The sequence below is a fragment of the Mobula birostris genome, chromosome 7 (assembly GCF_030028105.1).
Source record: "Mobula birostris isolate sMobBir1 chromosome 7, sMobBir1.hap1, whole genome shotgun sequence".
Lineage (NCBI taxonomy): Eukaryota > Metazoa > Chordata > Chondrichthyes > Myliobatiformes > Myliobatidae > Mobula > Mobula birostris.
Genome location: NC_092376.1, coordinates 70,709,951 through 70,726,846, shown reverse-complemented (window position 1 = coordinate 70,726,846; position 16,896 = coordinate 70,709,951). Strand labels below are relative to the sequence as shown.

The following is a 16,896-nucleotide window of genomic DNA, read 5'->3' as shown; positions in this document are numbered from 1 at the left end:
TTTCCCACCTTCTAAGAGTCTGACCTCATTTCCTGTCTACCTATCCAGCAGACCACCCCACTGATATCAAATCACATGTCACAGAAGCACAGAAACAGGCCGTTCAGTGTAACTCATCCACACCGATCGTTACCTACCTGAGATAATCCTATTTGGCTGTAATTGGGCCATAAACCTCTAGGTATTTTCTTTCTATATACCTGTCTAATTGCCTTTTAAACAATGTAATTGTAACACTTCCTCAGGCAACTTGTTCCACATACCCACACCCTCTGAATGAAAACATTGCCCCTCAGGTCACCTTCAAAACTCTCCTCTTTCACCATAAATGTCTGAGTCCCCTTCCCAGGGAAAAACACTGTGACCATTCACCTTAACCTCGCTCATGATGCCATAGAACTTTAAAAAAGTAATGACTCAGGCTCCTATGCTCCAGGGAAAAAACAACCCTTACCTATTTAGCTTCTCCTTGTATCTCAAGTCCTCCAGTCCCAGTACGTCCTTGTGAATCTTTTCTACCCCCTTTCCAGCTAAGACAGGTTCATCAACATCTTGTTCGTGAAGGTGTAACATGATGTTCCAACTTTTGTACAATTGCCCTGACTTCTGATGTCAAGCATGCCAAACACCTTCTTCACCACCCTGTATGACTCTGTTGCTACTTTGAAGGTACTGCCTACATGTACCCCTAGGTCTCCCAGTCCCACACTCTCAACCCCACCAATGCTCCTGGGCAGTCCATGATACTCCCAAGGTCTGCAACACTTACTTTACAATGCCTTGAACACTGTCCAATTGTCCATGATGGAACTTCATCAGCTCATTCAAAACTGTACAGATACACCTCCACCCGCTCAACTCCTGTCAGAGCCCTCTCCCACGCCTACAAAGCTTTAATTTGCCTTTTCAGGCACGGCTGAATTTCAAACCCTTCTCTCTGTTACAGAAATATACCCAGTAATGTAATATATAATGATATTTTCCCATGACATTTTGCCAAGACCCCAAAGAGTATTAAGGCTGCAATATCATTCCAAATGAAGTATCTTCCTGTTTCCAGGGAGCAGTAAGATTAGCTTTGTATGAGATAAGACAAGCAGTAATTTTGATGTAGCTCAATTAATCCTTAATGAACTTTGAAAGACACTCAACTACAATGTTTCAAAATACTTCCTTCAATGTAATGTTACACAATGGCACTGCACACTTTACTCACAGGAGAGAAACAATAGCAGATGGTGACATCCTGGACTGAATTCTCTCAGGTTTTAACAATCTTATCCGTGTTTTTTTTTCTGGATAAGTTTATTTGTTATTTCTCCAGTGGCAGAATCAAAATTCTCCAGTGGACAACTTAATCTTTTACATAATTAGAGCTGACTCGTCATCAGTTCTGCTACTCATGATAATTATGTCCTGCTCAAGTGTACATGTCACACAAAGACATTGTTGTCTTAATAGGTGACCCTGAACTGCATTCCCTCTTTATTTAAGGATTATTGCATGAACCTACTCACAAATTCTAAATGTAGTCAGAGCTACAAATCATCACTGGAGTACATAGGTAGAGAATTTAAATTAAAGCAGTATTGAATGGAATGCCATTGACAAAATACTTTTCAAATTTCTGCACAGATCATTTTGTTTAGTAGGGTAGGAAGTTATGAGATCAATTTCTGTTTGCAGGTCAGTTATTTTCTTCAGTTTTGAATCATATAGCACAAAGAGCCATTTGGCCTCTTTGAATGAGTTAATTCTTAACTCCTATAAAAGATAGTGCTGCCAATTGAAATTTCTGGTTAACACAGAGCAGAGCAGAATTAGGAATATGTATGAGTTTCTTTGGTGCCAGGAGATATATGCAACTTCTCAGTTTCTAGAGGGATTTTCATTCACACCAGACACAATAGACTGGTGCAAAACTCTCCTGACATAACATCAACTCTACCATGACCTTCAACCTCACCAGCTGAAAAATAACATTTCATTCTCATAATGAACAATCAGACGTTAAAAGGTGAATACACTCTTCTCAGGCTTCTAGCCGGGTACAGGTATCGATTTAAACCAATGTTTCATTGACAAACTCTGCCATCGTCATCAGGGAGGATGCCTGAGCATGTCTGGCCCAGTGGTATTAATACCCCCATTGTCCATTCCTGACTGGTTAGTCTTCATCCAAGCAGGTTTCTGCTGTCCCACCTTGTCTACAATCTAATTCTAGTTCTTACTTAGAACGAGACCTTTGTCTTTGTTACAATTGTTTTCCTCTAGTTTTATTTCAATGGCTTCCTTCACCAGGCAGTAAAGGGCCTTAAAAGGGCTGACAGAAAAGCCATGAAACCTAACAACGAGGAGGAACCCTTTCTTACTGACTGACTTCCCTACATTTCCATGGTTTCTGGAAGGGTCGTCAGGATGCTGAAAAAATACCGGATTAATACCATCCACAAACCCATAAGGAAACTCAAATCACAGTTTATGCGGGTCAAAGATGACCTGGGACTCATGACAGCTGGCATTTACAGGATATATCAGCCAGACAGCATACACAGTGGAAACCCGCATCAAGGAGCACAGGAGGTGCATCTGTCTGGGTTACCTGGAGAAACTGGCAATATGGTCACAGGATTGACTTCAACGCTACAAAACTACTGTGTCACACCAATGGCTTTTGGAACCACCTGGTGAAGGAAACCATTGAAATAAAAACTAAAGGAAAAGAATTTTAACAAAGACGAAGGTCTCGCTCTAGGTAAGAACTGAGTTCGATTGTAAACAAGGTGGGATAGCTAAAATCTGACTGGATGAGGACCAACCAATCAGGAGGGACAGATGACAGGGGTTTAAATACCACTGGACTAGACATCCCCAGGCATCATCCCTGATGAAGTTGGTAGAGTTTGTCAACGAAACATCCGTTAAAATTGATACCTGTACACAGTTGGAAGCCTGATAAGTTTATTTGTCATATATGCTGGGAAAGCACGAGATCCTTTTTTGTTAACTGTTAGTAGCTTGCCTGAAAAAAAACTATCACTCAAAATAGGTCTTAGCTATATTCGTTCACAGTATTCTACAGCTTCACCTCTTGCTCTTCATACTGAAGATACTCAACACTATAACATTTCCATTTTCAATTATTTTTCTGTATTCAAATCTTTAGACAGAATGGAAGTGGCCCAAAGATGGTGGAGCCAATACTGGCTGGAATGAGGACATCCATGAGTGAGTGTACAGACTCTCATCATCTAAAATCTTCTCCAGCTGGAATTCAGAAATGACAAGCCTCCTAGTTAGTCTTTGCTGAGGAATAATTCCTTCACCAAATCAGCTGTGACCTCTGCTCAACCCCTGTGAGCTCACAATACAGTTTTATTCACATGGCTGAATTACTCCCACAGTTGAAGACTAGGTTATCTTTACTCTCACCTCAGGATCATTCCTGGCTCCTGCCATTGATTCTTCCCACATTTTCCGACTCAGTTCTGCATTAAAGTGGCCATCCAGACTAGTCAAGGAGAAGCATCAACTACACTTTCTTCCAGTACACAGGATCAGACAAAGGAATTTGCTGCATAGATACTTATTCTGGAACTTCATTAGCAACAAGGATGTTGCCTGGATTGGGGAGCATGCCTTATGAGAATAGGTTGAGTGAACTCGACCTTTCCTCCTTGGAGCGACGGAGGATGAGAGGTGACCTGACAGAGGTGTTTAAGATGATGAGAGGCATTGATCATGTGGAGAGTCAGAGGCTTTTTTCCAGGGCTGAAATGGCTAGCAAGAGAGGGCACAGTTTTAAGGTGCTTGGAAGATGGTACAGAGGAGATGTCAGGGGTAAGTTTTTTATGCAGAGAGTGGTGAATGCGTGGAATGAGCTGCTGGCGACGGTGGTGGAGGCGATACGATAGGGTCTTTTAAGAGACTCCTTGATAGGTACATGGAGCTTAGAAAAACAGAAGGCTATGGGTAACCCTAGGTAATTTCTAAGGTAAGGACATGTTCAGCTAAACTTCGTGGGCTGAAGGGCCTGTATTGTGCTGTAGGTTCTTTTCTATGTTTCTCAACCTTCTGCTTGGAGTACCTGGCTGAAACCCTCGTGTGTGTCTATGGCCTCCGAGCACAGAGAATATCTTTCCTGTGGGTAATTTTCTCAACTAACCTATATGGGTTCTCTTTGAGATCAAACTGCACGGCTCCTCCTGCTCCAACATTGCTGTAACCATTCTTCAAGTGCATTACTGTCCAGTAGAATAAAGAATGCTGATTGTGTTTTGTGAGCACTCCTTTAACAGCTGACTTGTATCAACAGATTACTGAACTGATTGACTGAAAATAGCTTTTGCTAACTTATTCTTCAATCCTTCTCTTGGGCTCCACTACACAAAGACCCTTCCCTCTCTCCCAACACCTTCTGTGAATGTTATCAAAAATTCCAATATGTGCTTCCTCATTCAGAACCCTATACTGTGAACATTGAACACTTCAATTCACATAGGCAGTGGATTCATCAGTTGATAACTTTGAACAGGTGCACAAAAGGACTTGCCACCTTTTGGAACTGTGTAATAGGAATTTCTGAATGCTGCTAATGTCCTGACTCATTCCATCAAATTATCAGAGAGAATCTGATGATTATGATATCCAATACTATATTCCACATTCACACCAAATGCAATCACATATTCCATTTATGTCAGCTGAAATCATTTTGGTTCCAACAGTTTTCTAACTGCTTCTCTAATATACTTAGGGAAGTTGGAACAGGTCAGTATGAGTGAACCTGCTGTGGAATAAAGTTTCATCTTTGCTTTTAATTTCTTGCTCTAATATATTATGTCATTGATAAGTGATACTATGGAGAAATTAACCCAACTTCTGTCTTCATAGACAAACTATTTTACTAATTCTATTGGAACATATCAACAATAGCCTTTTACTAAGTGAAATATGTGTAGCTGAATATGCTGGGTTTCTTGTCAGATCGTCAGCAGGTGGTTAGAGTGGGCTCCGTCACCTCTGCCCCTCTGACCTCAACACAGGAGCCCCTCAGGTCTGTGTACTAAGACCCCTCCTTTACTCTCTGTGTACCCATGACTGTGCTGCCACTCACAGCACCAATCTGCTAATTTGCTGACGACACTACACTGATCAGACTAATCTCAACTAATAATGAGGCAGCCTACAGAGAAGAAGCCAGCACCCTGACACAGTGTTGTCAAGAAAACAACCTCTCCCTCAATGTCGCAAAAACAAAGGAGTTGGTTGTGGACTACAGGAAGAATGGAGACAGGTTAGCACCTATTGACATCAATGGATCTGGGGTTGAGAGGGGGAACAGCTTTAAATTTCTTGGCATAAACATCACCAAGGATCTCACGTAGTCTGTGTATACCAGCTGTGTGGTGAAAAAGGCACAACAGCACCTCTTTCACCTCAGACGGTTGAAGAAGTTAGGTGTGGGCCCCCATATTCTAAGAACTTTCTATAGGGACATGATTGAGAGCATCCTGACTGACTGCATCACTGCCTGGTATGGGAACTATGCTTCCCTCAATCGCAGGACTCTGCAGAGAGTGGTGCGGACAGCCCAGTGCATCTGTAGTTGTGAACTTCCCACTATTTAGGATATTTACAAAGACAGGTGAGTAAAGAGGGCCCAAAGGATCATTGGGGACCTGAGTCACCCCAACCATAATCTATTCCAGCTGCTACCATCCGGGAAACAGTACCATAGCATAAAAGCCAGGACCAACAGGCTCTGGGACAGCTTCTTCCACCCGGCCATCAGACTGATGAACTCACGCCTGCACAACTGTATTTCTATGTTACATTGACTATCCTGTTGTACATACTATTTATTATAAAATTCTATAAATTGCACATTGCACATTTAGACAGACGCAACATAAAGATTTTTACTCCTCATGTATATGAAGGATATAAGTAATAAAGTCAATTCAAATATGGTTCAAATTGTGTTATTAACCTAGTGGTGATGGATATATTAATAAATACTTTTCTTATGGCTGAGAAAAAAATAATGTAAAAAGTAAAAGTTCATGGTGTAGGAGGTAATTGGTTGGCTAGCTGAAAACGAGTAGGAATAAGTCGGATTTTTTCTGGTTGGCGAGATATTACAAATGGTCTACCCTAGGGACTGGTGATGGAGTCCCAACTTAATTATATAAATAACTCGGATGATCAGGTTGAAGTTTTGGTTACTAAATTTACTATGACACAAGGATAGATAGGGAAGTAAGTGGTGCAGAGCAAATAATGAAGCTACAAATCGAAATAGGTAAGTTAAGTGAGTAAGCAAGGATATGGCAAATGGAACATAATAGGATAAATAAGCTATTCTGTTTTTTTGGTGGGTAAAAACTAAAGCACATTAGTCGAACAGTCAGAGACTGTAGACGTCTGAGGAGCAGAGGAATCTATGTGTTTCCCAGTGCCTGATTTTATATTAAAAAAAGATACTAATAATTAAAAACACAGAATGTTGTTATTTGTTAGAGGAAATGAACAGAAAATTCCATGCTTCATTTACATAAGGCATTGATGAAACTGAGTACTGTATAGTATTGGTCTCTTCATTAAGTAAGGATGTTAATGTGCCGAGTAGTGTTTAGAGAAGACTTATTACGTCAATACTCAATTTGTCAGCTCTTTGCCCATTCACTAAACTTCTGTAGCAGTTAGTTTATGTGCTTCTTCACATTTACTATACGACCTATCTTTGCCACAGCAAATTTAGCAACCATCTGTCATTCAAGTCATTTATGCAAATTGAGAGATGTTGGGTCCCTGTCATTTGCTGTGTTACACTACTCATTACACCTTACAAACATCTTACAAAACATCTTAAAATCTACTCTTCATTTTCTGTTAGCCAACTAATGTTCTATTCACATGAATACCTCCTACACCTTGAACTTTTATTTTAATAATATTAACAACTTATTTTATAAAGCAATTCTCATACAAATTATGTAGTTCAAAATGCTTTATAATGGGATAAAATTCAAACATGAACATAAAAGACAAAAAGTGTTAGTTAAAATAGTGAAGTTTTGAGTTTGATTGACACCATTTTAAATGTGCTCTGGAAATCTTAAGTATAGTCCATCCACTGGTTCCCCTTTATCCACAGCACATGTTACTTCTTCAAAAACTGTTGATAAAATGGTCAAATGTTAAATTCTCCCTCATAAAGCCACAGTGACTTTGGCTAACTATCTTGATTTTTTTTTGCGTACTTAGACGTCATACCTTCATTAAGTGCTTCTAACATTTTCCTTATGACAGACAGTAAAATAATTGCCTGTGTTCTCCAGCTTTCTGTCCTCCGCACTGATTAAATAATAGTTACATTGCTAATTGAACCTAGTTTAAGACAGATTAGACAAATCATTTTTTTTAATCACAGGGTTTTGAGACACTGGAACTCCTTTCCTCAAAGACAGTATAATCTAGTTTCTTGATAAGCATGGGAGTGAAAGGTACTTTGGCTAGAATGGAATCTAGACTTGTTGGTACAATTACATCAGCCTTGATCCTACTAAATGGTGGTGGAGGCTTGAGAGATCAAATGACCTATCCATTCTCGTAATTCCCTGCTATTTTGTTTCCTGCACTAAGTGAATCATATAGCATCATCTCTTGTTTTAGAACTCCCAGAAAAATATTTTGGAATGAAATCCTAATATTAGTTTTATTAAACTATATGGATTTCATGTAATATTTGCATCAAATGAAATATCTGTACAACCAACTTAAAAATAACAATTTTGCTAAATCTAAATGTGGTAGTTGATTCTTTGCACATCTGAGCAAAACTATAATTTATTAGGTAATCATAATACTAAACAGATATAAAATATTCAACAAGTGAATAATGAATTTTTAAGTAACAAAAATATTGCAAACTTAAATTATAGGATATGTCCAAAATTTTCTAATACATAGATAGCACAGGAATTTACTTTTTGACTAAAGATTTTTCCCCATAATCAGTGAGCTGTCAACTTTGCTATCATACACCAAACATGTGCTTCATTTGACAAACTCCATAATTATCCATTCTGTGCTGTTTTAAATGTAAAGTCTTTAATGTATTCAGGACTTACCTGTAATATGATAGCTAACTTGACGGTTGATTTCAGATGTGTCATCATCTCTTGTACTGAGAACTGCCACAACCTCACCAGGTGAATCACTCTCTCTCACTGATCCTCGGTATATCTCATTCAGAAAATTTGGAGGATTGTCATTTATATCTGTGACAGTTAGTTGAACTATTGCTGTTGAGGACAAAGGTACATCCTCACCATGGTCCAAAGCTACCACAGTGAAAGTGTAGGCTGGTTGCTTTTCATGGTCAAGATCTTTAAGTGTCCTAATCCAGCCATTGTTGGGGTCGATAGCAAATACATTCATAATGTCTTCGAGATCCAGTTGAGTAGCTGGCAAAATACCGTATGTAACTTGTCCATTGGTTCCCGAATCTTCATCAACTGCTTGGACTTGGATCACTTTGGTTCCTATAGGCATTCCTTCCATTATAATAGCCTCATAGGGATTAGTCTGAAAAACAGGCTTGTTGTCATTCAAATCCCCAATTTCAATTGTGACAATTGTTGTCAAAATGATGTCAGTTCTTCCATTATGAACAGTGACTGTAACCAAAAACTCGTAGAATGGATTTATTTCGTAATCAAGTTTCTTGTCCAATTTTAACACCCCAGTATGTGAATCTATAACAAATACTACATCTTGGTTGTTTTTTGATAATCCACCGTTAATTGTATTGAACAGAACAGTCTGACGGGGCAAAACCTGGATTGTGCCAACTGTGCTTCCTATGGGGGCATCTTCTGGCAGCAGGAATGAATACTGATGCTGCAGAAAGGCTGGGAGGGTTGTTTCAGGAGGAAGCACATGGAAGTATACAGGAACCAGAACATTCCTCGCAGGGACACCTCCATCTGAGGCTTTGACAAAAAATGAGAGTATTGTATTCTTCAAATGGTCAAAACTTCCCTTAGTGACAATCCAGCCAGTTTCCTGGTCAATGTCTATTGCATTCGTTACATAGTCCGAATCTTCACTGTATAATGAATATAGGATTTTAGCATTTGCTCCTTCATCTGGATCAAAAGCCTCAACTTGGGTGATTAACGACCCTTTAGCCACATCAGCCTTGACACTTGTTCTGTATTCTAGGGCCATGAATTGAGGAGCATTGTCATTGTCATCCACCAGTATGACCCTCACTGTGCAGAAGGCAGATCTTCCACCACCATCAACAGCCATTACCATGATATCCATGTTACTCTCCAAAGGAAGTTCTCTGTTTAGCTTTTCTGTTATAATAATCATCCCTGAAGAATCAATAGAGAAACGATCTTTCGCAAAGTCATTCACTATATGATAGTTAATATCTCCATAGTCTCCAGAATCACCATCAGTGGCAACTGCCTGTGCGACCTTACTCCCAATGGCAGAGTTTTCTCTCATTTCCACCACATAAAGATTGCTTGAAAAGACTGGACTGTATAAATTGGCACCAAGCACCCTGATGTGTACTTGAGCAGTGCTGGTAAAAATGCCGTCAGACACAGAGACGTTCAAGTTATACACAGGATCCATTCTTTGCTTCCGATGATTGGAGAGCGTAATGATACCTCTCTTGTTGTTCATGACAAAATTCATGTGGTCATTGCCAGACAGAATGCTGTACTCTAACCTATCAGCGTCAGAGCTGTCGGCATCAGATGCCTGCACACAAGTTACAAAATGACCACGTGGGGCAAGTTCATTCACATAGGACTCGTAGAGAAGCTGGTTGAAAACTGGAGGGTTGTCATTCATATCAGTTATGTAAACTGTTACAGAAACGTCACTGCTCATGGGTGGGATACCATTGTCTGTTGCTCTTGCTATAAAATTATATTCTTGAATTAATTCATAGTCCAACATGCGAGATGTTAGAATCAGCCCACTTGTGCTGTCTATATGAAAGTAATCCGTACTGTTTAAACTGTCTTGAACGATCTGGTAGCGTACTAGCCTGCTGTTTTCAGAATCTACATCTGCAGCAATAACCTGCAGCACAGATGTTCCAACCATTGAGGATTCTGAAAGGGTTGCTTCATATACAGCTCTTTCAAAAATTGGAGGGTTATCGTTAACATCTTCTACTGATATATCCACGGTCACTTCTGCTCGAGCACCTGTGAGAGAATCTGTTGCTTTAACAGTCATTTTATAGCTGGACTTAGTTTCATAATCAAGAGGACGAATGACACTAATCACTCCTGTGTAAAAATTTATATTAAACTGGTTTAGAGGATTTCCATCAGTAATTGTATATATTAGGCTCTGACCTTCAGGACTAGTTGCATTGACACTGAGGATAGGGGTGTGTAGCTGTAAGTCTTCTTTTACTGTTCTTACATAAAATGGCTTTGCAAAGACAGGCATTGCTTTATTAACCACTGTAATGGACAGTTCTACTTGTGTGGAGAGAGGAGGAGAACCACCATCTGTTGCAATGACCATGATGTTGTATTCAACATTGGATAAATCGGATTCAAAAGGTTCCTTTAATATAACAACACCAGTATACCTGTCAATCTCAAAATGACCATATTCTTCTCTGAGGAAGTAAGTTACCTCTCCATTTATGCCCTTGTCACAATCCATGGCACTGACATGATATATACGTGTTCCTGGCTCTGCATCAACTTGAACTGCAGCATAATAAGGAAGACCAACAAATACTGGTGGATTATCATTAATATCTTCAACCTGAACTCTAATGACTACTCGTGCAACACACCAGGGATCATCCTCACGACTTGCTTCCACCACTAATTCGTACAACTCTTGTTCTTCCCTGTCAAATGACACGGGCATTGTTTGCACAATCCCGGAAGTAGATTTAATTGTAAACTTGTCACCAGGATTCAATATTCTGTATTTCAATGGCTCATTAAGTCGGTTCCCCACAGCATTTACCACAGCTACTTTCTTTATCTCTGTGCTGTTCTCCAAGATAGAAGCTGAATAGAAACTTTGAGTGAACCGAAGACCACTGTCAATAGCATATTTCACTTTTATCTTTACCAATGCTGTGCTGCTGAATTTTCCGTCAGACACACGAACAGTAAGGTGATAGACTTCTTCAGTAAGGGTTTGATTCCTTACAGTGATTATTCCACTTCTTGGGTCAATTGAAAAACAATTTTCTGCATTACCGTCCAACAGTGTATAAGTTAATTCTGATATTACTTCAAAGTCAGGGTCTGTAGCTGACACCATGAGAACCTCAACACCACTATAGGTTGGCAGGAGGAGAACAGATTCATAAACGTCCTGGCTAAACTCCGGGGGAGAGTCGTTGACATCGGTCACATGAATGGTAACATCAACTGGAGAGTCAGCTGTGAGCTGCGGACTTCCACTGTCTCTGACATGCACTTGGAAATGGAAAATCGGAATGGTTTCATGGTCAAGGTTTACAATGGTTCTGATTGCCCCTGTGCTGGAATCAACTGAAAAGTATGTTTTTGCTGTGGATTCAACAATCTGATAGACAAGCAATGCATTCTGATTGCAATCAGCATCAGTAGCCTTTATAACAAGAGGATTGTTCACTGAAATTAAAACAGCACTTTTGGGAGGAGCAGCCTCACTAATGCTACCTGAGTATTGCGAATGAAGGAAGATTGGAGGATTGTCGTTTTGATCGACAACATGAATGCTGGCTGTTACGTTTGAGGACATTCCTGCCATGTTGGTTGCTTGCACAATCAGCTGATATGAAGGAACATGTTCATAATCAAGCTCTCTCTGAACACTAATGACACCTGAATAAGGGTTTATTGCAAAATTGCTCTCCAAATTTCCAGTTTTTATTTCGTAAACTACTGTTGATTGACTCACTGCTGTGATCGTAATCACTGAGGTACCAACACTGGCATTTTCACTTACTTCAACCATGTATTCTTTCTGATGGAACTGGGGTTGAGCATTGTCTGAGAAACTCACAGTGATACGTACAATTGCAGTTGTAAAAAGGGGTGGTACTCCCTGATCAATTGCTTTAACATTCAGAACATAGTGGCCAAGGTGGGTGAGATCAAGTTCTTTTGAAACACTGATAATCCCCAAAACTGGTTCAATCTTAAAGGTATTCTCACTGTTGCCTGAAACACAAAGACATTTGCAATATTAAAAATGCATGCTGTTTTTGAGATATTAACAGAACACATACAGAATACTAAATTAAAATTGCTATCTTATTTTAATAATGCAAGTTATTTTGGCCATCTTTCAAAAGAAAATATATTTAAATATACATTTCAAATGTGGTGGATTCCAGTTAATTGGAACACATTGGGACCAGTAAGCAGCTGCCCCAATTAGCCAAAGTTTCATGGAAGTAGTTTAAAAACTGTATAAAAAGGACAAACTACCACATAACTGAGTAATGAATTAAGTATTTAAATGAAATACCAAGCAGATTAGAAGAACAGTAACAATACTACCACAGTACTATAAAACTGTTGTTCCCAATAATTATCAACAGAGGAATTCATCCAGTGTATGCTGCCATACTCGTTTGATTGACTGCAAACGAACAAGATCAGTGCAGACACCTAGTTCACATAATGGACTGCTTTCAGACAACGCTTTTGATGTTTGCATCCTCCAAATCATCATTTTCATTGTAGCATTCATGATGATTGTTGATACCTTCAAACTCCTTATAGTTCAGAACTTGCTGAAAATGTGAAATTGTTTCATTTTCACTCCCTAAAGTTTCTGGCATCTCCAAGCCTCAAAGCCTGAAACCGCAGTGAGCAAGACAGTTCTGAATTGTCTTACTGCTTATTTCTCCCCAACTATCAGTGACAAATTCACTGCTTTTCAAACACAAGCACATGCAACTAATGCTATTTAAAAAGTTTGTTCTAAGCATGGTGTAGTGTCTAACGGCCTCACAAGTACACATGACTGACACTAGTTAGAAACTTGGCAATAGTCTCCTGTACCAATTAAATGGCATAATGTCCCAAATAACTGAAAGGCATGCCAGCTTTTTTCTCAATTAGTATTAAAAATTAGTGGCTGCTCGATTAACCCAAATCCACTGTATTACTAATTGGACTGTTTTACAAATGCTACAAACCCATCATCCTTGGGAGAGTTTTATCCATGGGCCCTAATCTACTGTGCCACTTCCAATTCCACTTGCAAACCAAAGCTGCTAAAAGATGGAAGGATTACGAAGAGCAAAAAAATTTGATACATACAATAAAAGGAAGGCTCAATATCCTCCACTAAAATAAAAAGTAAAATGAGAATAATTTAAAGGAGGACTGCAGCCAGTTAGGGACAAAAAAACAGAAACTACCTTGCGAATCAGTAAGTATAATTTAAAGACTTTGGATCTATCTTCACCAGAGGGATGAAGTTAATATTTCTGCTCAGAAGTAGGATGAGCATATAGTATACTTGACAGGATAAAAATAACAGAACCAAAATAGATTTCTTCCAGAATGGCACCCAGCCTGAAGGGATGTACTCCTAAACACTTGGATAGAGACAGAAACAACTGAACACAACCCTTTAACTCTCTTTACATTTGGGTGCCATGCCAGAGGACTGGTAGTTCAAAAAAACAAAACAATTGTTAAACCTAATAACTACTGGCCAATGATCATAAATCAATTGATAGGAATACATTTAAAATCATTGTGAAGAACAAAATTAATTTTCACTTGGGAGATCTGCATTCATGAGGAACAGTTAGAATGGATTAGTTAAAGAAGAATCAAGTCACACTATCCAACTGAATTCCATGTTGAATTAGCAGTGGGTGGGGGGAGGATGATGATAGTGGATTGGACCTTTGGATACTATTCCTATGGGCATAACATATTCTACATCCTTAACATCACCTGACTCCATTTCTGACTCAGGTCACCATCTGATAGAAGATTTAAATTTCATTGCCACTAAACTTGACTATTCCAGTGCATTCTTGACTATTTGTCCAGTCCTGTAACCCTCTGAGATACCTATGCGATTCTAACACTAGACTCCTGTATACTTCAAAATTAAGTACTCCACCACCTGTGGGCCTGACCTTAGGTGTCATGACCTTAAGCTTTTGAATTTACAGGAATACTCTACTGTCTTCTAGCAGTTATAGTACAGGATGCAAAACAGATTACCAAACAGGCTGCAAAACACACTACCAAACATTCTGCAAGGTAACTCCAAGCTAATTATGAACTTATCTATGAACTACTGGCACAGTTCAAAAATAAATTCACAATTTTTTAGCAAATTTACTGGAAACCAGGATAGGCTACAAAAAGACATTAGTTTTGTATAATGTGTATTCAAAGAAACAGATTTCTCTCATAGATCATAAATCTGAATTAAAGAATTATCTCATGCATTAATTAAATAGTAAATATTTTTCAAGTCAATCTGGTGTTAGAATGAAGTGAAAATTTATCATATAAGAAACAACATTACAGTTCCTTGGGATTTCTCTGAATAGCAGGTGGCAGACACAACTTGTTGCATTTAATCATGTTTATCATTTTTGCACAATTTAATAGCTCTGATATTTGACATATGAGGAAAATCTTCAATTCAGGATATCAATCATCATGCATATTTTCTCCCGAGAAGCACTATTTCTTTGCATTCACACTCACCTGCTTCAATACTATACAATAGTTCTGCATTTTGACCTTTATCTTTGTCCAGAGCTGTAACCTGCAGAACTGCAGAACCAAGAGCAGCGGATTCGAAAACTGAACCTTCATACACAGCACTAGTGAAGTATGGAGTGTGGTCATTGGCATCGGCTACATTTACTATAACTCGTGCCAAGTTACGTCGGTAAGGAAATTCTTGATCTCGGACCTGGTGAAAGAAATACGTATATGCATAGAGCTGAGCATTTATAAAAGAGCCAATGCTAAATTTGTTTTGCACTTATACATAGTATGGTACTAAAGATACATTGTTAAATGTTTTGATATATAATTAACCTAAATTCATAATAGATTTCACATCTATCAATGTTTTCCTCTTGATAAAGAAATTACAGCATTTAAATGTTTATAAATCAGTTATCATGTGCAATCCAAGAACGTTTTCACAAGATTCTGCAGAGAAAATACTGCTGTGAAGGATGCTGGCAGAGCTCTAAAACTATGCTTGCAATTTTCAACATATATTGGCAACAGTTTTTGTCATATTACATCTTTTACATAATAATGTACATACTCTAAAGAACTGAACCAAGAACAGTAAGTGATGTCACATTTTATCTATGATCCTTTATATAGTTGAGATGAGGGCTTGCCAATTTACAGGTACCGCATGCCCAATAGATAAGGTGTGAAGCAGTAGGAGATTTGCCATGCTTCAGCAGGTAGCTGAGGTGTGCATGTGACAGAAGGAGTCTGAAAGCAAAGTTCAGTTTATGGCCTTTTCCTCACCAATTATTGGTCCTCAGCTGGTTGTCCAGTTGCATTAATACCACTCTGGTAGCGGGTAGCCTTTGTCACTCCATGCTGTGCTTCATTTCCTATCTAACTGTGTCAAGCTGACGAGTAGCTTATAGAAATTTGAAATGGACCTCAGTTTGTATATACCTTAAGCCTAGGACCATGTGGATTCCAACAACTAAAAGAGTAAAGTAAATTTAAAGTAAGTGTTTAAGGTGTTAAGAAATGTGAAAATGGTTTAAAATTCAACACCTAGATAATTTTGCCTATACACATACTATCCAGTGAGCAAATCAGCTTGATGGTCTTAACTTGAGCATGTAAAAGGCTGCCTTTCAGAAGCAAGGAGAAATGCAGGTGGAGTACATGCAGAAATCAGTATTCACTGTGCATAGGATGAATTGCACTGAAGGAGTCCTAGGATATACAATCTAAGTACAGGGCATAAATAAAAACTGCTGGATAGAGCTGGATGTCAGATCAACTCGGAAGTGAGATCAGTAATAGTAATCCTGAGAGAATATCACACATATGTACACACACATATACGTTCATAAATGCTACAGAGAAATAACAAGAAACAAAGCGACTGATTTTAATCATGAATTTTAGGACAAAAGCAGTATTTAATTGCGGGTTTAAACTAATAAATCTCCCAAAGAACTTCAATGAAATGAAGCAAATTTTGAGCCACAGTACATTTAAGTAAAGCCTTTTAATTTGCTTTGTTGATAATAAGATGCTGGCTATAATATAGAAATGTAAAACAATTTAAGAAATTAATCTTGAATAATAACATTACTTGAGAGTTTATCATGGCATTAGTTGCATTGTTGAATGACAGAATACCAATCTTTTCAGTCCAATTTAAAGTAACTTGCCTTTATAAGTTTTAATTATACAATTTAAAATTCTCATTATTTAAACAAAGGAACTAAAAATGATGATTTGCCTCTCTCTATCTATGCAATCTCCTCTAGATCTACAACTCTGCACCTCCAGTCCTCCACCTCGGATTTTCTTCACCACAGCATGGCCCTCCTTAATATAGCTTCATTATACTTACAGCCAAACTTCTTATCTATGGTTTTATACAAAGGAGTAAAGAGCTCAGGGAAAACATCAAGGACCAAGAGGTGAATCTGGACAAGACTTAATTTTGGGTGATGGTAACGTGTTTGAAGTCAGTTTTAGCTGATCTAATGTGGTTAGCTCTAATTCATTTCCAGATCCAGAGTGAGTTGCAGATCTGGTACCTCGGGAATTGCCTCAAACCTGGAGATGACCCAAGTCAGCACCTCAAGAATTGCCAGCAGTTGAAACCAGCTCCCAGCTTGCAGTCAACAGG

General features: G+C 38.7%; 1 protein-coding gene across 4 annotated transcripts in view; it reads right to left on the bottom strand.

Moving 5' to 3' along the window:
- Positions 1-16,896, bottom strand: part of fat3a (FAT atypical cadherin 3a) — a 728,759-nt gene that overhangs the window by 135,021 nt on the left and 576,842 nt on the right. For all 4 annotated transcript variants that reach the window (XM_072263367.1, XM_072263369.1, XM_072263370.1 and 1 more), the window contains exons 10-11: positions 14,748-14,958; positions 8,136-12,218 (exon numbers count right to left, since the gene is read on the bottom strand). In XM_072263367.1, coding sequence (XP_072119468.1) covers positions 8,136-12,218; positions 14,748-14,958 — 4,294 coding nt within the window. The remainder of the gene's footprint in view (positions 1-8,135; positions 12,219-14,747; positions 14,959-16,896) is intronic.